Source organism: Agelaius phoeniceus, chromosome 4 (genome assembly GCF_051311805.1).
Source record: "Agelaius phoeniceus isolate bAgePho1 chromosome 4, bAgePho1.hap1, whole genome shotgun sequence".
In the NCBI taxonomy this organism is placed as follows: Eukaryota; Metazoa; Chordata; class Aves; order Passeriformes; family Icteridae; genus Agelaius; species Agelaius phoeniceus.
Genome location: NC_135268.1, coordinates 33,776,965 through 33,801,208, shown reverse-complemented (window position 1 = coordinate 33,801,208; position 24,244 = coordinate 33,776,965). Strand labels below are relative to the sequence as shown.

Below are 24,244 nucleotides of genomic sequence, written 5' to 3'. Positions count from 1 at the left end.
CTCCAACAAAGTGCAAAAAATTGAATCAACTTCTTGAAATTGTCATCTCTGTTAACAATCAGAAAACACTGCTTGTCATCTTATAAACTCCCATATCGCTTCAGTAGCCACACACTGAATAAAGGAAAACAACCAGGGTTTTGCATCTAATTCAGGCAGGGAAAAAAAAAAATTGTTTTGTTTTTTTTTACTCTTTCCTTAATGTAGCAATATGAAATACTACAGTTTTATAATATTATTTTGCAGACAAAAGAAAGGTAAAGGCAAATTAGTTTCATAAAACAATCTGAACATAAATTTTCAATCCAGGTATTTTAGATTCTTGACAGACAATGGGAATCCAAACCTTTTCAGAAAAAAAAAAGGCTACTTTGCCAATGCTTTACACTATTAGTTTTAAAAGAAGATAGGAGCAGGAAGAAAGTTTTCTACAATTTGCTACTAAATGAATAGGCTCTTATCCTTTTCTAAAAATAGCACACACACACACACAAAAAGCTTGAAAAAACTCTCGTGTTTATTTTTTCAGGGAGTCATGGCTGCAGATCAGATTTGACTCAGCAACATTAGACACTGTATAATTTCCAGCCCTCCTCTCATTCACATTTTCAGCCAACTCCTTCAAATAAAATCCAGAAGGAATACTTGTCTGCCCTAAACACATCTGACAGTGCTCCACAGCAGTGTGTGAGGATGAAATTGTTACATGCCTGTAACTGGGGTGGAAGCCGGGGTTATCGATGGCTCTGTGCCCATTACTCTTTTCTTTCCAGCACCGGATAAAGGGATTGTCACCCCCCGTGAATCTCAAGCTGAATGGGATAAAGAAGGCTACTAAAGGCAGAGAGCCCTTTTGCAGTGATTTCAGCAGCTGCCTGACAATGCACTAGCAGCAAATTTCATAAGCCTGTTAACTAATTCAAATCTAGAGAGATTCACACAGAGTAAAACACCTCACACCACCTTTCTGTCCAAGGCTATCCGCAGGTCCTTCAGCATTATTCTTACAGGCCTATCTGAATCTCTTTAAATACAGCCCAGTAAGATTTGATACTTCGCCTTTAGCAAAGTAAAGACTACAGTACAGACTAGCAAAAGCCCACATCTCAGTTTACATACCAAGTCTAGAGAGACACACACTATCACAAACCAGGGAGTTACAAATCACAGCTTCTAATCTCTATGCCACTAAAGAACAGCACCTTATTTTGGACAAAGTGATTTTTCCTTTATGAGCTTGTGTCAATTTATGCCAAATATTCCATACATTATATACAGAATAGCCAGCTCAGCAACACTCAGACTGAGCATGACTAATTCTTCACACATGCATTGAAGCAGCCACAGAGTTTACTGGCAGTAAGATACTACAAGAAAGTCTATCCTTTATTAAAATCATTCCACAGGTGACTATTCACTTTAAAGTATATTAAAAAAAACCCAAAACAACAAACAACAGTCTAAAGCAGAAGTAAAGCCATGTAAGTTCTCAGGAGAATGGGTTCACACTTGTTTCAGTCAAATAATTCTAAACAAAGGCTTTGCACTGAAAATATGATGTAACCTTAAGTATACGTACACACAGAATGAAAATCTACATTCAGGAGTTAAAATCCTATTTCTGCTATTAAGTAAGGAGGCATTAACACTAACCTAGTTAAAGATGTTTCTGACACATGAGAAGCACAAGCAAACATTTTCTAGATTCATTTGAGAGCAGCTCAAACTTATAGGCTTTAATTTTTTCTTTCGCAAAAAAGAACTGATCAATTTTACCGAACTATACAGGTGGTAAAAAAAGGATGTAATTTTATCTGCGTCGTAAAACACATTCATTTTATTTCCATTTGCAATGAAGTTTCTATTTTCCTTACCCTAGAAACCACCAACACTTGTTCTAAAAGTAATATGCCTGAGTACCAATACTCAGCATTAGATTTCACGTCAAATGATCTTTCAAACATTAGGGTAAGTTACAAAATACTACAGAGTCTTTCACATTCCTACCATAATTTGAGAAGTACATTATCACCCTTAAACATAGTGTTTTAGTAACCATAGGTTACTCAGAATCATGCCACTGAAAAACTGCGGAGCACTGATCTGAAGGTAAGGAATTGGGTTCCCAAAAGAAGTGTACTATACATTTTTAAGGAAGAGAACAATTCTGCCCAGAAATCACTTCTTTATGATACTGGAAATATATTGAAATTTCAACTCTCTAAGTGTTTTAGATAAATGAATTTAACAATGTGACACAGAAGGAACTTTTAAAATAAACACATTTCTTGATAAAAAAAATAGCAGGAAAATTGACAAAAGCAATGTTTGAAGAAAGGGAGAATTTTTAACCTAAAAAAATTAAGTCGTTTCAATTTGTTTTCAGCTCTATCACAAGAGATTTCTTAAGCATAAAAGTGGGGACATTTGACAATTTAATAATACACATTCTTATCAAACATTGTATCTGATGGATGCTCAGAATTTATTTTGGCATTAACAGGTGCAAATGCCCCTTAAGTTTAAAAGATGCCACTCAGATCTTCAGATCACTTTGAGAGCATTTGAGGATATCTGATATCGGGGAAAACGTACATATTTTGTTTGGTTTGGCACCATTCCAAGATACTTGACTTATTTGGGCACCTTCTTCTCCCTAGTTTGGCAAACCTGTGTTTCAGATAATGGCCATTCAGACATACTTTGCCTAGAAAATCCAGCCTCTTTATACTGAGTCAGTAGAAACCATCAGAATGGAAGACAAGCAAGAAACACCATGGCAAAGCCTCTTTAGTTTCTTTACTGCTCATCCTGTCACACTCCACTTCCCCGTTTTACTGACATACAGGTACTAAACAGTGACAGGGGGCCAAGTTTTTAAATCAAAATCAAAGATTAAGTCCTCTGAGCCATGAAGGAGATACTTGAGTAAAGCACCTGCCAAACACTAAATATTTGATATACACCCTTTGTTTATACTTCTAATTTCCTAAACATCACAGGATGCCAAAGCAAGGAAGGTGAATCAAGCTGGGCAAGAGACATGGTACTGTCAGTAAATGTCACAATTACACAGGTATTTTTACATGACAATGAGATTGCTGAACTATCAAAGCAAAGGCTACAAGGCAATTTTAGTCGTAATGTCACGTCAGTATCATGGCATCACACCGCAAACCCACGAGTAAATTGTTAGTGGACCGTACACAGTAAGTTACAATACCTGAGGTTTAGTGCATTCCTGTGAGCCAAAATGAAATGAATGCCATATAGGAGGAAAGGAAAAGATGAACATTATCAGACATGCCATAGTACATTCCACCACTATGAAGATAATGTTAAAATCACGTTAATGAGGGTCCACCATCCCATATAGTTGGCTCTACTGCAGAAAGCCATGCTGCACCTGAGAGCACTGCATTTCATTTTTAATTCTTGAAAAGCACACCATGCATCTGCATTTCATGTCTGCTTTTATGCAATAGAAAACTTTCTTCAGAAAATACTGTTTGAACCTTCTGAAGAAAAGCATTCAGAACCTACTGCAAATAAAGCATAATCATTTATCAACAACCAATACAATAATTCTACATGCTAACTCTATGGATTTAGGGTAAAACAGACTATAGGAAAATTACACATTGTGAAGATTTTGAGGATACTATGAAAGTAGCTTTATTACTTTGAGTCTTCTATACGTCACACCTAAACTAGTACACATGCACATGGAAGAGTAAACTTGAAAAAAATTATATCATATTAATCCTTTTTCAATTTAGTTTAATGCTTTCATCTTTTTTTATCAAAAATTTAAAAATTAGAAACAAAAATGACACCCTGACAGATACTGACCAAAGAATGGATGTGCAACAAGTCCACAAGATATGTGCTATAATATCTTAAATTCCTATGCATTTCCAAAAAAATCCTGCTTTTTTCAGTCAATTTTTCAAGAAATTAAGACCAATAAAATGAGGTCAAAGGACATAAAATAGGAAGGGCTAAAAGACAATGCAGCCTGTAACACGTATGGTTAAAGCAATAGAAGTGACATTGCTAGTGGAAGTGAATGAGGGAATAATGTCTACAAGATCACCAAATACTGTAAAAATAGGAGGAAATGGACCAGCATGAAAAGTCACTAAAATGTAGTTAATACATTGTAAAATTCATTTGAGCTTATTTGACTCTATTTGCCTTGATAAAAATAATAAAGCCAGGCATAAGTATTATATTACACTTGGAAAAGCAACATTTTACTGCAATTATTGTAAATTTTACAGTTTATTTGGCAATCTCTTCCAACCTTAATATGAAATCTCTCTTGCAATGGATTTCCCAGCACATACACAAAACCATTATGAACTTGCACAACAGAATAGCACAGGATGGACTTTTGCTTTTTAGTACCAGTTAAGCTTACAAAAACTCATCAGGCACACCTGAAGTGAAATTTATACAACAGGCAAGGACCTACGAATGCAAATGGCACTGTGTAATCTAAATATTGCCCTTCTAGAGTTAGGTACAAATCACACTACCACTGTTTGCTAAGCACAACACACACATCTAAATAATATGAACAAAAATAATTATTTCTGTAATTCCTACAAAGTACAATACCACTTTTTTTTCCCCCCCAAATACAGGCCAGTAAAATGCTTTCTTTTCAAACCAAGTCAACTGGCTCAATTCACCTTAAATCTAGAGGCAATTAAAACTGCACTGAAAATTAAACCATTAAAAGCTGTTGTATAAACAAAACCAAATTGTTGGCATAAAATGTAATTATTCGAGTCATGAGGAAAAGCCTGTATAATTAACAGATGCAATCAAACATCTACACACTTATAGACACACATTGAATATACAGTGAACTGGCAAACAAGTCAAGGAATAAATGGTAAGGAAAGAAAAACTGAAAAAGCTAACAACTGCATTGCACCAAAGATGGACTTTTAAAATCACTAAAGCTCTCATCCTGCAAATTTATGTGTATATGGCTTACATTGTACAAAATTCAACCCATGGAACTCAATGAGATTAAATATGCACAAAATCATTTATGCCTAGGCCTTTGTGGTTCTACCAGATTTAGGGCTTAAACAAATAAATGAGAGCCAAAGACAAACAGCTTTTCCCGTATTTTGCTCACAGTTGTAATCAACACAAAACAAACATATTAATCTAATAGAGCTCTTCTCAGTTTAAAAGCCATATAAATTATTTCATGGAAAAAGTTTTAATTATTAGTTTATTTTCATCTCAAGAGAAAGTCTGGAAACATACGTAGATTCCCTCCCTTACCCCCAAAAGCAATCAAGTAAAATTACCAAATTATTTCCTCCATGATGGGCCAACTACATAGCTCACTAAAATCCAAGTATAAAGGGCAAAATACCATCAGAAGTTCATTTCAATTTTACATTTCAGTTCTCGATTCCAAAAAGAAATGACAGATTTAATCCAATTTGGTGTACTGCCATGCAGCACAGTCCTTTCCAGGCAACACCTGGTATCACATATGTGAACGAGTGCTTCACTAACTGACCTTTTAACACAGTACACTGAACTAATTCTACTCTAACTTAATAGAAAAGGAAATGAGAGCAGAATTTCCTGAACAATTTCCCATAATGATCGGAACATTAAAAAATAATACACGACATTCACACTCATAAGAAACGTACTTTCAACTCTGAACTGAGATGCAAGCTGCACACATGTTCACGCACTGATGGAGCCACATTCACAGTTATTTTGAAGGGAAACCTCCCCACAGAAGCACACTTGAAAGGCACCAGCAAGTTTAGTCATTTTGACCGTGTTGTTTTCAGTAGTTTTTCTATCTATGACTTATTGTGAACCATAAATACAGACAGCTTACCGTATGGTAGCCTCTAGGCAGAGGTGGCTTCCCCACAGGATAAGGGTCAACAGTATCAATAATTGTTTGTCGTTCCCCTTTCTGGTTGATTTTCCTAAACCTCCTTCGAGATTGCCTGTGAGATGCTTGACGCTGGAAATACTCCTCATTTTCTTCCATGTAATCAACCTACAACAGATGCAAGAGAGTGTGTCTTTCCCCACAAGAGAGAAAAATGTTTCCTCTTGTTGGAAACAGAAGAAATCCTATTTTCAAAAAGCAGCAGCCAGCTTTGAGTTTGCTGCATTTTCAGCACTAAGTGTGAAATCGCTGCTAAAAAAGAAATAGAACAACATTAGTATGGAAAGGATCATAGAATATGATCACTTTTTTAAAAAATGACAGAAGAAAAATTCTTCCTTCCTCGCCCCTTTCAAACACTTGCACAAATACAAACATTTCACCAATCAATATGTTCCAGAAAGAAAACTGGTACAAGAGAACACTTGCCTGTTTCCCTATTGACATCTATTCAGCATCTTCCCTAACTGATCCATGGCAAAAGCTTCACTCTTCAGGCAGGACTGGTTTTATTATTTCAAATATTTTGAAGGCATAAAAGATTTTCTAATAGACTGGATTTGGGCATTTAAAAAAAACCCACTTCAAAACAACAACAGGGAGAAAAAAAATACCTATTAGGTATATCCTTTTATAAAATTAGTCTTCTCAATTTCACTGTCTACAGAGTTTGAAGACTACTACACAACAGTTTGCTGCTATGAAAATATTTGAACTAATAATTCTGCTCTTCCCAGAAGAGAATGATCTTTTTTCAGTAATTTGGGTGAAAATCAACATCTCTTCTGTGTTTACTTCTACTAATAGAAACTAATACTTCTGTGTTTATTTCTCTAATAGAAACCTTACTCGAGCTATTTGAGACTAACAAGGAAATGAAGAAAAAAATCACAGCTTCCATCATTGACTATATAGGGGGATTCAGTTAATTCCTGTTACTCAATTCCATCCCTCAGGATGAGAGATGAGGCACCTTGCAAGGTTCCTGCACATTTTTCAACAAGGAAATGTTAGACAAAATACTCCTATGAATTTGCAGCTTATCCCTGTCAGAAGTGTCACACATCAGTCAGCCCAAGTGACACAGTAGAGCCTTCAGTGCACTAACTCAAATGGATGAGCACAGCTCCTGGCTCAGCAGAAGAGCAGGCAGTGTCTACCCCCTCTGCAGGGAGGATCTGTTTCCCATCTGACACCTTCACACTCACACCCTGCTACACCTCTTGTGTGCCCAAACAACTCTGGGGATAGGATTCTTTCTATTCAAAGTACAATTATTCCTCTGAGAGCCTGAGTGAAGCATCCAATTTCATCTTTCCAGAGCTGTAGTGGTTACATTTTTTGGCAAACACTTGCCTCTGACCTAACATTATCCATCGGTCCAAAAAATTTCTTGTTGTTTAGTCATCTCCTTTCCCAATACCTATCTTTATACCACTCTTCCTTATAACTTAAAAGGGAGTGCATGTGAAACAGGCAGACATTCACACAGCTACAACCAGTGAAATTGTATTCTTCTAGAAAACAGAACTGGGACAGCAAACTCTTTCCCAAATGGTCAGATGCAAGCTAAACAAACTGGAAATAAACAATCCTAAAGTAATACCACCTTTTCCTGAGCTTCCACAAGTTTTACAGAAACTGCTACTTTTTGGGAAAAAAAAAATGTTAGTTAGTGTCACAGTCTATATTTAAGCTACCTATATGGCTTAGATAATTGTCATGCCTGTATTATGAACTGGTCTGTATCTCTGTGACAGAAAGAAAAAAAATTAGCCCACCAATTCTGCATTTGTTCAGATGGCATGCCCTAAGGTGTCAAATAAAACTTTTAAACCTGTGAACCCTCAGAGACAGTGTTCTGCCACTGGACTATAGCAGATGCTGCTAACAAAATACCCTCACCTTCACCCAGAAAGATTGACAGAATTTAAAAACATTCAAATTTATTCTTAAAAGCCTGAGACAGTTGAGATTAAATTTAATTCAAACATTAATTACTTGAACTAACCTGAAATTAATACTTTAAAGCATCTAGGTTTACCAATAATAATAATGAAACTGTTTCAAAAAAACCAAAAAAACAACAAACTATTCTGCCAGCACAAGAAAACTTTAGTTTTACATGAAATCTGAAAAAGTAAATGTAAGAACAATATAAATTGTAGGGATGACATCTCATATTTATTAAAAGATCATGTAGAAACCAGAAAATCATAAGTCTTGTTGGAAGCTGAAGTGTTACCAAAGCTGGTCTGTAAAATTTGAAAGCAACTGACTGAAAATATTCTTACCACAATCATTTCAGATGGCTCTAAAACAATGCATTCACATCCACGTCTGAAGCTGCCGGCAGAACGCTTGCCAAAACTGAAAAACAAAAATATTTCAGTTAGAAAAGAAATCAGAGCTATAACAGAATTCAAAAGCATATTTACATCTTAGCCAGATATTGTAAAGCAGAGAAAAAGCATACATACCTGTGCACAATAGAAATTTCATGCACATGTCCTTTGACAATTAACTGAGACCCAAGGACACTGAGAGCTGTCTGTTTTTTATTTACATAGTTCCCTAAGAGTATTTGTTAAATAAGTCTATTAACACCAAAACAAGTGTCAATCAAGAGCTGTCTACTGAGGAGGCACAGTTGATTCTGAGCTGCACTAGTGAGTTTGATCTAGTGTCTTCTGGCATTACAGTATTAAGTTACCTAAGCTATCTGCATTTCTTTAACAAAAGCTAACTGGCATACCAAAGAAAGAATTAAAAGGCTGACCAACTTCAGTTAGCTCTTTTCTACTTTAAATGAATTAATAAAATAAGGAAGATGAGTGTATTCCCAAATTAAATAGATGAGGACAAAAGGTTGTTCTGCCCTTTCCTGAGACATTCTCATCATAGTGGAATAATTAAGCACACTATTTTGTTCCCTGTAAGAAAGAACTGAAAGGTTTTTTGGTTTGGTTTTTGGAGTGTTCTGCCTGTATTAGATGTATCTGTGCACCTGCAGGGTTCACTGCAAAGAATCCTCAAAGTGCAGATGTAAAGGTGGAGAGCAGAGAACCAGTACATGATTCAGAGAAATCCAGGACCTCAACACTTAGATTCTTAATCATACACCATCAGAGTGGAAGAAAGGCAACTAGCTAAAGGTTGTGTTGGGGGTGTGTGATTCTTCCTCTGGGTACAAATGCCAGGTCAATGCCAGACCTTTCCCATTGCAGACTGGAGGGCAGGACAGACACTAAAATGCCTGCAACTTCAGGACCTCTCTAAGTTTGCTGTAACCAATCCACCCTAAAATAGCTGAAAGCCAATATAACTATTTGGCTTTCCCTTTCTTCCACTTGGAACTGTGCAATAGACTTGGGAACCCTTCCTGTCTGAAGCCCCCAGGGCAACACCTTGAAAAATAAACCAAACTCAACAAAGCTGCAACATCTGAATTTTAACCAATGCTGGCATGTGGCAACACACTGAAGCTACAGTGCTTGTGAAAGATAACTGTTTTAAGCTTTATTTCCTAACTCACAAACTGCAGTTCACACATCATTCAGAGCAGTCTATCTAGCCAGTTCATATCTATGCTCCTGTCCTGCCTGGCAATCAGTAGAAATGAACAATTTAACTGCTACCCCAAAGGCTAATCTCTTGACAACAGGACATTTACAGGCTCAAAAAGAAGGCAGTCAGATATTGAAAAGAAATGCCAGCTGTGCTTATTCATCAAAATAATAATCGCATTTAATGGTACATGGGACTTTTACAATAGAAAAAATTTTCCAGAATACTAGGCCTCTTGAAAAGAAATATTCAATAAAGAGGTCTCTGAACAAAATGCTTATTTTCCTGGAGGCAAACACATGCTTCATCCTACAGTCCAGCAACAAAACACAGGGTTCTTTACTCTAAGATACCATCTTGAATTTTATACAATTTCAGCTACTCTTAAAGACACCACAAAATGAAGCCAGTATACTGATTCATTAAACTGTCGCAGGAGTGTCAAAACCTATTTTCTCAGCCAATAGTCTGATTCATACCACAGTTTTTCCTTACAAAGAGAAAGGAGAAGTAAAGAAAGGAGAAAGTAAATCAACTCAACGATTGAGAAACGAAAATGCAAAAAATGGTGATTAATAAGTCAACTTATTTGATACTCTAGTTGGAAGCACACAGAAATATTCTCTTCCCCCTTAGAAAACACATATTGCTGTATTTTTGCCAACCCATTTTTGTAGCCTTGGACCAGGACACCTCAGAGAAAGCACTCATTTCAACAAAAAATGCATGTACACTTTTCAACTCCACCTTTCTTCCTCCTCTATTGCTGTCTGTAAGTATCAACTTCAAGCTTCTGTCTGTTGCTAATTGCTGCTGACATGCCAAAGTTTCAAGCTTTGGCAAACAGAGTGAAAATAAAAAGCTGTGTTTTGGATGTGCTTTTCTATTATTGAATAACTTGTTTAGATTTAGCCTTTTAGCACCAGAAGTAGTTAACATGTTAAGATAGAAGGCATGAATTCAGTTACTATAAAGAAAATTCTCAATTTCTGCCCCCAAACAACATGCTGGCTTTCACAGCAAATAACTACGCCATTCCTGGACTATTCAGACTCCTATGACAGCACAAAATTAATCAGAGCAGACAGTGCATCACATGTATATATTATCTTTGACCAAAGATCACAAGGCACTTCAGGCTGTAAAGAAACTCTCTAAACTTTGTGAAGTGCTGTAAGAAAGAAGACAAGTAAATCAAGGCACAAGAAAGTCAAATGACCTTTCAAGCGCTGCACTTCTCAGATGGCCACACCAACTAAACCTCCTGACTTCCAATCTCTGGTGAAAATTCATCACCAGTGAGGAATTCACATAGTCAGTGAAAATTAGGGAACTCTCTTGTTAATGTCCACAACATCTGGGCACATCAGAATTGCCCATCTTTGTGGTAGAACTTCCATCACAACAGTGCATACCATCTCTCTCAGAACCACACTCGAACACTTGAAACACGTTTTTCGTTTGACCTGCAGCTCTGAGAAACAACTGGCATCTTAGGGTACTGCTAATCCTGCTGTTTCAAATCATAAGACTGACATCAAAGCCAGTAAGTTGTATCTGAATTAATTTACCAGAGTTTCCCACAGGAGCAAAAATAAAAGACCAACAAAAAAGTACTTCAGTGACAGTCTTCTTCAAAACACCTAGCTGCAGCAACTTGCCACTCAGTAGAGGAGGCCATCAAACAAACTCAATTTAATTGAAAACATGTTATTTGAAACATTAGCACACAATACGAACCAGCAAATACCCACCACATGATACAGTCTGTTTACTGAGCTCATAAAAAAAGTCCAAAATGTAAAACCTTGTATAAAATTCTTTATTATAAGAATGTGAGGAACTGGAACAGTTGCCCAGAGAAGATGTGGATCCCCTATGCCACGAATTGTTCAAGACCAGGTTGGATGGGGCCCTTGAGCAACCTGGTCCACTGAAAGGTATCCCTACCCATGGCAGAGGATTTAGAATTATCTGATCTTTCAGGTCCTTTCCAACCCAAGCCACTCTCTGAAATACCAGCAGAACAACTTCATATAAGGAACGACGAGCAGGCATGTAAACTGGCTTGTGGGATGTTAGGTATCACACAGAAACAGTGATTTACCTAACATACCTAACAAGCAAATAAAGCTTCAGTGGAAGGGCTGATTGATTAGCTTCTTAATATCAGCTCTACTTCAGTGACTTTGACTAAACAATATTCTTTACAGAATTCTGATGCTAGACTTTCCATAGAAAGTGAGTTTGACTATGCAGATTTCTCACAAAAAAGTCAACCTGAGTACTAGCTAGCTAAAGTACAATGCAGAGAGCCTTTATTAGCAAGTTTCAATAGGTCAGGGATTTGACAAATTTACTTCTTCCCTTACCATAGTGTGAGATAAGCCTGTGCATACAGAGGGCATAAGCTTAAACCGCATTTTTGTTTTTAAAATGCAGTATTTTACATTATATACACTTCACATATGGTTGTATCATACCATTCCATTTAAATCAAAATTGTCTTATCAAGCCTAATTAATTTCAACTCTTAAATATAGTTTGTTTACAACTGTTAAGGCAATGGTACATCTGAAAGAATCACAGGTTTGCAACTATTTTCTCTAAAACAGTGACATGCATAAGAGAATTTCACCAAAGGAAGATAAGGCAGTTTAAAGGTATCTTTGCAATTGTAGCTGCCAAGATGGGATGCAGAAGTTATAACAGTAATTTAGAAAGTCAGAAGGGCTGCCTGGTCAGGATATTGCTGTCTCACCTAAATTCCTCAAAGAACCTTGTTTTGCAGCAACTTTTCCAACACTTTTCTTCCCTAATACCACACAAGCTCTGACTTGACAATCCTCAAGTATTATGCTTTACAAATGCTCTCCTCAGTACCTGTCCTAGAGATAATTTCACTTCTGGAGTCCTTTTCTATCACAGTACTTGTATTCACATAGGGATACTGAATGCATGATGTGAATATAAAACTACTTCAATTTAAAAAAAAAAAAACAAAACCAACTAACCCCGCCCCCCCCCCCCAAAAAAAAAGAGAACAAAATAAAACAAAACAAACAAAAAGCCCCAACCCAGACAACTACCTAAAGATATATAACAATATTATTTACAGGAATCTATAGTGTACAGCCAGGTATTTTCCTCAAGCAGTTTCTCCCTAACTATACTATTCCTTTAAACAATTGACAAAACTCTAATTTCCCACTTGACTATTCAAAAGCATTATTTCCAAATGTATTTCATTAGTATTAAAAAACCCTGTTTTTTCTCACTGTGTATTAAAAGCAGGTATTTTAACCCATGTAAGTAGTTTACAATTTCATTTGCATTTTAATGCATTCTTAAATTGAATTTACACTGATCAGAGATGACAGTTCCCCTATCCATAAGTGTATCTTACTACACACGTTTCTCAGTTTACAACTTGTTATACTGAAAACATACATAGCTAGCTAAAGAACAGAGGTATCACTTTTCAGGTTTCATGCTAGTTAACAGAAGACGAGTTTTAAATTAAAATTAAGGGGTTTGATGTTTGCCAAGTTTCTATTCTCAGTTTTCATTTAAAAAACTCTTCACTATTATGAAACTACAGTAGTTTAAATGTGCCTATGGATAGCAAACAACAACACAATAATTTAGGACCACTGTCTGCATTTAGTCCCCTTCAAATTGAATAGATTTACTAATAAAACAAAACAACAAAGTACTTCAATTAAATGAAACATCTAAAGCCACAGGCAACACATGCATTTTTATAAGCACTTACACATAGAGACAGCCAAAAACTTGCAGGTATTGAGGTGACTTGTTCTTTCTCTTATCATCATGACATTGGAGGACAAAGCAGTTTTCTCCAGACATGACCCATCCATTTCCCCAGGTCCCCAGACATCCTCACACACGCTCACACAGATGCTCTGTTCAAAGCTCACAGGAGAGGCAGCAGCTACTGAAGAGGGAATGTTTCTCTATCAGCATTCAGCCCTGTCCCCTCACCCTGGGCCTCCACATTCCTGTTTTCACGTCAACCCAGCTCCCAAATGGAAAGTTATTTCTCAGCACTGGAATGTAAATGCATTCATCAAAAGTGATGCAGAATCTGAAGGAAACCTCACAGCACCAAGAAAAGGGTTTTCAGTGTTAAGCCCTGTTCTTTTTTCCTCTTAAAAATCAGAGATCAGTCACATAGAAAATTCAATTTCACTAATGACAATTTTGCAAAAAGGACAGACAGAAATTTAGGGTTTCCTCTACAATGTAGTCCTAACTTTTATTTCTTTTGATATTCCCTACACTACATTAGCTTAAGGTTTTAGTAAAACTACTTCTAAGTCTCACAAAGAGAGCTCCACAAAGTATGGTCATCTCTGCAGTGCACATTCTTCTGCAAATAATAATAATACTGTTACAGCTTTATGTGTATGTAATTGCAATATTTTGAATAAAGCTGCTGGTTGAGAATAAAATCGATGTAATTGATACTTGCTCTGAATCAAAAAGAATTTTCTATTTAGACAAGTTGTAATGGAAGGAAAAATACAAGTAGCAAATTTTCTTGTTCCTCAAGTTCTTAGAATCTTATAAGGTATATGTAAGCAAGGAAATTAGTTCCATACAGATTTTGCTGCTTTTTTTTAATAAAAAATTACACTATAATTAAAGTAGAAATGTAATGGATGATTATTGAAATATTTTATTCCAAAACTTCAGAAATCAAGATATTCAAAAATTCTCTTTGTTCTGAAGTTTTCAAATGGTAGGCACAATAGGTTTAATATCACTGAAGTGAACTATTTGCCAATGCAGAACATCTAAATAAACATGGAGATTAAAGTAAACATTATCCTTCCCCACCTTCATGCAACCAATCTCTTTATCTGTGCAAGACTGTAAATGAATAAATCCATAAGCACAAGGCTATGCACAGTTCAGTTTCTCAAGCTTTTAACATATTCATGATAAAAATGGATCTTAAGTTACATAAACCCTATACTTCAAAGCACTTTTTGTGGAAATTACATTGCTTCAATTGACACCTACATTTAGAAGAATCATAGAAAACTACCAAAATGAAATACAGAGGTATTGCATGAAGCATATTTAGAATTTGAAGTTATGTAAGCCAAAGTGTCTTCATTTGCTCTTAGGTGGCCCTCACCCTGAAAATGCTATTATTACCATCACCATTTACATTCAAGTGCTATCCACTTCATTTCCAATCTTCCTTCTATCATCTAGTTCTCAATATCAGAGCAGAGAGGAGTCCCCATCCCATTGGATGGATCATGTGCTGCATGTCCCACCTGCACACTCCACTTCCTCACAGCAGTGTCGTGACTGAGGAGGTCATGGCAGGCACCTGCTTTCAATCACTGCGTCAATTATTATCTGATGATACAGGAAACAAACATGAGCAGAATGTCTGCTCTCCAAAAAACCCTAAAATCAAATCTTGATCTAATAATCAACATTCAATTAGCAACAACAACATCAAAATATGAGTTAGATTTAGTTGTAAAGCCAACCAGTCACACTGAATTCCTTGATGAAATATAGAGCAGTAGTAAGTAGACATCTAGAAGGGAAACAAAATGGGGACTATTTTTTAGCTCTCATTTAGAGAGATAAGAAGGGATGCAGGAGGAGAAACGTGACTGACTCTTTTCCATTAAGAACAACTATATTTCATTTTGGTATGTGCAGATCAGAATGAAAAGCATCCGTCCCTCTACATGGTTTATTCTAGGTAGGTTTCTTTATTTAAGCTAGGTTTAGCTGGGTTTCACATCAGTGTGCTCTGAAACCCAGACCTCAATCCAACTCATCCTAGCCAAGGAAAAAAAGAAAGTAACAATTAAGAAGCTCATGTACATGCACAAGCCATTCCCAGGGGAAGGCATAAGTGCTCTGATGAAAACTAAATTTGGCGTGGCCATTTTCTGACCCCTCAGAAAAAAGGCAGAGCCCGTCATGCATGCAGAGCCGCTCTAACGTGAACAGCGCTCCACTGGGATGAGGCAGGCAGCGAGGGAAGGCAGCAGGGCTTCCCCACGCTTAGAGCTGCACGCTGCAAACTGTGAGAGAAAGAGTTTGTCAGCTGAAAGACAGGGAATCTTTATACAGAACATCAAATTATCTGATAATATAGGCTGACTTCTTTGATTCTCATTTGAATTAGTGCCTGTCTTTTAGGAAAAGCAAGTAAAGATGCAAGGGAAGCCCAAGATGCTTTTGACTTGTAATAACTATTCTTTTTAATAAAAATGTAGTGGTCATCTGCATATCAAAATAATAAGTAGATCAGGTTTTTTTTTTTTTTCTTTCAACTTATTTAATTCCTACAACATTATTCTATTTATAGCACTTTTTTTCAGCAAAAGCAAGTCGCTACTTTACTGAAATGCTTTTCAGTTGAAAGGAAAATTGAGATGCTGGCAAGTTGAAGAGGCATTTGCAGAACTGTCACTACTTGCAAATCCTGGAGACATGAGCTCACTGCATACCATGGATAAGGATGATTAGGCTTATCCAATGTCATATGATAGCTTAGGTGTTTACAGTCCCAGATACAACAGCTCATGTGTCAGGGAAGGGACTCACTTGCGATATCACAGCTAAGTACACGCCACTTAATAATACCTGGGAGGAGTGTTTCACAAGGGAAAAAAGCCTGAGACATCCCTGCAGCTCCTTGCTTGACCAGGGACCCAAACCCTCTGCTGCCTGTGGGCGAAGAGGAATCATGGTGCCAAGGATAATAACCCAGCAAAGAACCCAGCAAACAGACAGAGAGAATGCTTGATGACTAACCAGGCCATATTAAAACTACAGAATAAGCACATTTATAGTAAATTAATGCTTTAAGTAATTCCTGCTAAAAAGGTGTAGAAGTTAAACTCCAGCCGGAAACTTTAGTGAACCTCTGCAGTGTTTTGAACACTTTTAGTTAGCATCCTTACAGATGACAGACTATAGTGCTTTATCTATGTAATACTCATAGGGATTTAATTCTTATGCAAATGCAACCCAGATCAGAGGTTGCATTAATCTGCTAATTTATAGCTGACTACTGAAAGCACTTCAAAAGACGTTCCTGAAAACACACAGTGAATAATTTGAAATTAGCTAGATTCTAGAGGTTTGTTTCCATAGGAAGTCCTCTCAGTCAACCCTAAAACATGTGATTTATGATCATCACACAGTTGTTCTTTTATAGCAGATTACTGTTTCGAAAAGTGAGGTTAATTATAAAATTTCACCTGGTTACAAGAGTGAATATGGTAGCAAGTTTCACTAGTTTAGATAGAAAAATTAAGTAATTGTATAAAGTTTCACATTTGTTGCTTTTCATAATGTAACAATGAAACTAAAACAATAAGCTGAAAAATGGTTTAAAATCCCATATGAAAAAGTGCTTTTAAGAATAACAAATTGTTTTGCAAATTTACTGTAGAAAAGGTAGACTCTCAGAGTCTTTATGGCAGCAGGTAATCCTGAATACTTTTCAGAGGAGAATACCACTTAGTGTTCCTTTACAGCCCTTTTATATATACCACACTAAAGAAACATTTTGATGGCATTCTTCTGTTGAATTCAAGATATATGTTCACAGACTAAACATACAATTATACAAACAAACAAAACTGGAACCTACTAGGAGAGGCAACAACGAATTTAGCTTGTTGCAGCAGTTCAGCTTTGCAACCTATCTAGAACAGAAAGCTCAGAGGCAGGTACCTCACCCAGCACACCTGGGAATAGACCCATCTTTGGGAAAAATTACCCTTATTTTAGTTTTAAATTAGAAGTTCTCATATTATTTTATCTCAGAAAACATTCAAAGATGAAAGGTTTTCTCCTAACCTATTTTTTAGCTTATTCTTTCAAATAAATAAATAAATAAATGAATAAATGGTTTGAATAAAGACAGCTTTGCTTATGCTTCATGTCAATGACGTCTGTGTTGCCATGGAGATTGCTGTGACATCACAAGATCTACATAATGGTCTCAAAGAATGAGAAGTTGTTGGAAAACATTACTTAAGAGGCAAGACCTTGTCTAAACACAGCTTGGCTTATTAACATTCATGAAATTCATTAAAACAGAGGAGTATTTTTCCAATGTCACACAAAGACTTTAGATGCTAGTTCCTAAATGAAGACTTTTTATATTGAAAAATACATAATAAGCATTTTTACATCCCCCTAGAGACTTTCATAGTTAAGGTACTATAAATTTTCATGTTTTTTTGAATTACTAAAATAACTTGACACATCATCTAGGTTTTTAGAAGTAAAACAAGACCATGTCTATTGACACTTTCCACACACACTTACACACTTAACTCATTCAATACAACTAATTCATTCACATGGAAAGCTAAACACTTTCCTTCAATAACAAGTTTCCATAAATTAATGTACAGAGCAGATGTATTCAAGATACATATGTATATTTGTGAATGAATAAACAAAGTAAACCAGTGCAGATGTAGTGATAATTTTGTTTTAGTTATTTATATCATAATTTGAAAATAAATTATTCCTAACTTGAAATGTTATACCACGTCTTGTACCCCTAGATTTGTTTTTCAGAAACATTTGGAAATTTTAGTATCAACTGAAGGAAAACTCTCAGACATTTTCAAATCTTCTACAATATGGAGCAACACTTTGTTAAAAAGACAATTTGTGGAAGAATTACAGTAGTGGAGTCATGCTAAGAATCAAGACAATAATTCTAATTCCTTTCAGTTATTCTACAGTCCTCCAAATACACAAGTAAACATCATCATTACTTCAGCTTATCTAGATGGTTGTTCAGCAAAATTAAGTTTATGAAAGTTTAGATCCTGAGAGGTTCACACGAGGCAAAGAAAGGGCAGTGTCCTCTGTCCCCTCTCTCTGCCTGGGTATAACTTCTCATTTTGGTATTCTTTATGCTATATTTGCACACAGTTCCTTTTGTTTTAATTTTGAGGTAAGCAATGACCAGATTACTTCAGTTCATTACCTTTCTAAAACTTGTCCAGAGATCCTGAGAGCACATAAAACAAACAGGGTCTTCTTTTGACCTCAGCAAGAATCCTATAATGCAGTTTTCCCGAGTAACTGAAGGGGGCCTTGATGTTTTGCAGGTTTGTACTACAACTCAAAACCTAAAGTACTATTAAATTGAATCAGAGGAAATCTTAAATCAGAAGGAAGAGTTTACATAATAGGACATAACATCCACTGTGAAAAGGCAACTATTTTCTTCAGACAAATACCTGTAATTAAATATGCAAGCAGTAGCAGACACCCTGATGTAATGGGTCTCTTAAATAACCATTTACTTTATTATACAGAGAATTTTCTCCTACGTAATTTCTCAAAAAGGATTCTGAATTTTTTTCCTCATCCCCATTTGTATGCAAGAAATTTATTACAATTTCAGAAAACAGCTTTTTAATATTAAAATCAAAACTGAAATTTTAGAAAAAAAATTTCAAAGTGGGAGTACTGTTGAAATAAAATATATCACATAATTATAATGTACAGAAGAGCAGCAAAAGCAAAAACAAAGATGAGCAATGTTTCCAAGATTGTTTAGATGTTGCTCTTAATGACTTCAAATTGTGACATGCTCCATTAGAGACCCTAATGCTGAGTTTAGAAAGGTGCTTCTAGCCAATGAGACACAAAATAAGCTAAAAAGAAGAGTCAGCAATGAAACCATACTGTTTCAAGGCCAGCTTTTACAGCAGCAGATTTTAGAAACCAGGCAATCAACAAAACAGCACCAAAATTTTTGAACAAGAATAAAACGTCATCAGGAAAAAAAGTGAGTGTTTCTAGTGGAATTAATCTTTTTTGCACCCAGATGGATGGGTGGGGGAAGATAATAACAAAAAAGCCCAAAAAGCCCCCACCACTATTCCAGCATATTTTTTTCAAAAATTAGTCAAAAATTTAACCCAAATTTTTTAAGATTTCAAGAAATGGGATCTGAGAGTTGGTATCAGTCAGAGTCATCAAAGATTATGTTGCCTCTATCAGCTACCTTAAAGGATTCTCCTTTCCTCTCCTGCTTTTCTGCTCAAAATTATGCCCCATGAATCTGGGTTGTTAAACTCTTCTGCTTATTTTTATTTTTTCCTTATGGTCCTTTTCAGTTACTTTGAGCTGTTAAGACACATTCATGGTTACACAGATAAAATCTACTGCCTGTGTTATCTTAGATTTTGTTTTTCATTGGCGCTGGCAATATCCCACTGAAAAATTTTCATTATACTTAATCTGTAAAGCAAATGCAAAAAATAACCTAAATTGGTTGACAGGCAAAACTCTCCAAAAAGCAGTGGTCTGGATTTATAATGCTGAGTACTTTGTTTCTATGCTCTGTATCACAAGTGCCATTTTTTCATTAAAGTAGATACACTTCATTGTGAAGTATTTTCACAAAGCCACAGTTTCAATGAGGAAGATAAACACCACTGAAGTGAATAAAGCAGAATGTAAGAAAAGCCTAACTCCTTTCCTTATTCAAATGCACTGTCAGAGGCATTTAGAAGTGGCAGGAATTGTCATCTTGACTCAGCTTACAATTACCACGCATGAAACTATGAAACACCAAACCCAAGCATCCCTTGAATCTGCAAGCTCTGCACCACCAATTAATGGTGTCTCCCCTATGGAAAGCATATGAAATTGTTGTGAACATTCCACAAATGCCCCTGAGCACCAGCAGGTGATCCAGACCTTCTCAAGCCCATCGTCAGGTCTTTCACATAGAAAGAGACAGAAATCTGCAGCTGTAACTTTATACATCTAGAAACTGGTATAAAGTTTGCATTTGTGAGAGCTCCTGAAGTTTGCTTTTCTCCTACCATGGGCATTTCCATCCCTGAAAGCCTCCCTCTCCTGAAGAGGAATCAAAACAACTCAGGCTCACTGAAAACATATTCAGGTCATTTGACACTTTCGGCTTCATTGTTATCTTGTCATGACAAACTTGGCAGAAAGCCTGGTAGCACCAGACACACAACGCTGAATTTCTATTTTTGTTTTCAAAAGATGCCAGTGTAATAGATTAAGTCCCTTAACATTTTATCAGCTCCACAAAAACAAAATTCCGGTAGCACTGAAATATGACAGGAACAACACCAGACACCAGCCAATCTCATCATTTAGGAACTGTCTCCTCTTCTATTTCCCAACACCTCAGATACTGTCATGATCAGTCTCAGACCTCAATAAACTCTTCAATTACTCAGCAGAACAGAAGATGGATGGGATAAAGGATAAATTAGCTGTAAAAATAGTTTTATTTATTCATATTCAAAGAAACCTGCACACCATTTTTTTCAGACTCTAAGGACACTTTTGGGTGACATGTAGCCTGTGCTCTGAATCACAAATTTTGCTGAAATAGGAGGCAACCTCACAAGACCCATCAATTTATGGCTCAGCTAACTCAGCTCAGCCAGAGCTGACTGTGTCTGAAGTGATGCAGTCAGCCTCACCTGAAACCCTCCCCACATGCCCAGCCAGCTCTCGGGGAGCTGGGCTCAGCCACAGCCCCACGGCAGCTCCAGCTCCTCCAGAACCTCATAAGGAAGCCTGCAATGACCCACACGAGCAAGTGCTGGATTTCACTGGCAGCACTGACCATCATACCAACAGGAGATGAGCAAATTCAAGGTAGATGGCCAGATCAGGCACTCCCAGTAAAATGCTACCTCTTGTAAGCAAGATTTTATTTTCTCTAGGAGTTGGAGTCTCAATAAGTACTCAGTCACACTGTGCTGTGATACACCTAATTTTCTGCTTGCAGGTAACAGTAAACATCTCCATCCAAAAAGAAAAATGCAGTCTTTTTGGTAAATGCAGACAGAACAAAGCAATTAGTGTTCATTTCTCAATGTCTATTTAAAATTCATTCTGATAGCCACACAGTCATAAATGGACTGACATCACTACTACTTCCAGCTTCCTCCTTCAGCTCATGATCTCAGTCTTTCCTAGATTAAACCCTAAGATCACACTCCTGCATGCCTCAGTTTCAATTGATGGGACTGAAATGCTGAGCCAAGGCATTCAAACCAGACAGAGGACAAGGCAGCAGGGAGGTCAGCCCACAGCAATACCACACTCTATGCCTGCCCACCAGCCCTCAGAGACAGTCATGAGCACGGCTCCAGAACACCAGCACCTTGATACAGACACACCAACACAACAAACAGGTCACAGGAAAATCCAGCAGCAGCAAAAACAGAGAAGTTTTCTATTCAAGACAGAGAGTTTCATGGGCAACCTAAACCCAAAGCATGCACTTCCAAGTAACTTCTTAAACAGGCTTTAACAGATGTTCTCTGAAACTATAACCTGGGAAGTTATTTTTCTCTGTGAATGTCCAGTGTATGGTCTTGGTTTCCATACAATGCTGCAAATCCTTAGCCATAAGCAACTCAGAAGCTGGAGAAAGCTAAGTAAGCTTCACACAGCTCTTGATCAACTCCCTCTGCAGCTTGAACAACTAAACCAGCAGTTCCCAAAAGTACAACTCTGAGCCTCCCACAAGTCCATTGTTCTAAAATTCTGTTTCCTGCTCAGGGGAAAAAAAAAATTTAGGGGATTTTATCATGGTTTAAATATTTGTGTATACTGATCACTCCCAGTTAAAATCCCAGTTTCATTCTGTTATCTCATAGGTGTCAGCCAGTAATAGCCAATATTAATAAATTCTAAGTTGCAAATATATGAGTCATAGTGAGAGCAGGATTTTATCATTGTGATTAAAGCTATCAGCATAATTTTACTGACTCAAAAAATCAATCAAAGGCAATTCCGTATTCAGAATATAAATACACCATCGGTTAGATATATGTAAACCACACAAAACAGCATGATTCAGACATCACAAAAATTAGGAAGTATGTTTCAGACACATAAAGCTCTATAACTGCATGTAGATAGCCAAGGGCTCTGCTCCAGCACCATTACACTCACATTCATTACCTGTCAAAATAAAAAAGTCTGCCAAAATCCTGAAAGATTACTTTCATAAGTTAATGAGGATGCACTTGGATGAGGACAAAACATTCTGCATAAACTGAGTTTTTCTATTGCTTTACACCCATTCAAAAGAAGTCCATAATTTGTTCAATGACTCTCTATTATGATTAGATATTCCACTCCATTTTTTAAGTTGTTTTAGTATGGGAAAGACCAGAGGGCTAAACCATCAATATTTAAACACATACATCCCTCTTAATTTTGAAAATCATGAAAAATAGATGTTCTTTCACTTTCAAAACTTAAATCTTTTAATTAGAGGAAAAAGCTTAAATAATTGCTCCTGTATGTAAAATCTGTGAACTTGCCAAAGGGAAAGCAGCTTTCCATTGCCATATGAGGCAGTGAGAGGAGGACTGGTTGGAGGTAGCAGCAGGGAAGGAGAAGAGGCTGCAGGAAGGAAGCAGCAGATGAGCAAGCAGTGCAAACTAAAGCCTGGTTTGCGGGTGGCAATCAGCACTGCAGGATGCCCAAGCAGCATAGCACACACTACCCAGACAGGCTGGGAAGCATTCTGGGAGAAAAGCAGAAATCCCCAAGTACCAAAGCCAACAGTCTGAGAAAAACTGCCCAGCAATTCTGTATTTTGCTGCTGCTAAGAGATGGCTGCATCCTCTGGAGGCCAAGAGCAGGCACAAGGTCCAGGAGACCTTTTGGTGCTGGAGCTCCCATTCAAGGAACACAAAAGAACCCAGTGGAGTCTACACTAGAAGCAAAGTTCTGGTAGAAAAACCACACAGGAACTCCAAGCAAATGGCCAAACATGGTGAGAGCATGCAGCAGGCCAAGGCAAGCTGGAGGCCATCCCAAAAGACATTCAGAGGGACTGTCTGACAGAGTTGCTGTCAGTGGCCATGTGAAAACACAGGAGAGCCAGGACAGCCCCCAGGGAATTGCATTTTCCGCTCATTTATTTTCTGGAGTTCATACATAAACTTCATTCTACCATGTGAACTGCTTCAGGGTACAGATGCTCAGGGGAAATGATGAGGGCACTGAGTGTTAATTTGTGCTAGTTTGATGGTCATGGTGGGAGGAAAGAATTAAGGAATGTTTAGTTTAACATAATATATGCCTGATATGTTAAAGTAAATGAAGAAGTATGTAGATACTAATAGGAAAAATGAGGGGAAAGGGGTAGAAGGGAAAAGAGATGGTCTCACTCATATTAAACTGTCAAATTTCACAGTTGTAATTCACAGAAATTAACAGGAGAACAAGATAAAGCCTTACTTCATGTCACCAAATAAATGGCAGCTTTAATTGTTCAGAGCACAGTTCTTTAAAATCATGGACTGTATATTTTCCCAAAATAATAAATTAAAGACAATAAAATCCAGCCTTATCTTATGAACACTATTTGCTAGCTGATGGCTTGGAATTTGAACAAATACAAGCTAAACTGTATCACAACAGGGAAATAAAATTAAACCCATGCAATTTTTAAAAAAAACCAGACACAGTTTAGATGTCAAAGTTTCTAAAGCTAAATACTCGATTTAGGACTTCATGTATTCCAATATCCCATCTTGAACAACTTTTTTTTTTTTTTTTTAATTTGGAATTAAAGACTTGCCTAGTAGCTAGTTACAAGTAATTTTACAAGTCATCCAGTTCATTATAAAACCTTGGCAAAAATTGGCAGCTTTGACACTCATTTTGAAC

The 24,244-nt window shown here is 36.8% G+C and overlaps 1 protein-coding gene across 8 annotated transcripts in view; it reads right to left on the bottom strand.

Annotated features, from left to right (window-relative positions):
- Positions 1-24,244, bottom strand: part of RAPGEF2 (Rap guanine nucleotide exchange factor 2) — a 184,525-nt gene that overhangs the window by 81,468 nt on the left and 78,813 nt on the right. For 6 of the 8 annotated variants that reach the window (XM_077177254.1, XM_077177247.1, XM_077177249.1 and 3 more), the window contains exons 5-7: positions 8,242-8,317; positions 5,888-6,055; positions 3,224-3,241 (exon numbers count right to left, since the gene is read on the bottom strand). In XM_077177254.1, coding sequence (XP_077033369.1) covers positions 3,224-3,241; positions 5,888-6,055; positions 8,242-8,317 — 262 coding nt within the window. The remainder of the gene's footprint in view (positions 1-3,223; positions 3,242-5,887; positions 6,056-8,241; positions 8,318-24,244) is intronic. The other 2 variants (XM_077177248.1, XM_077177252.1) reach the window with 1 other exon arrangement.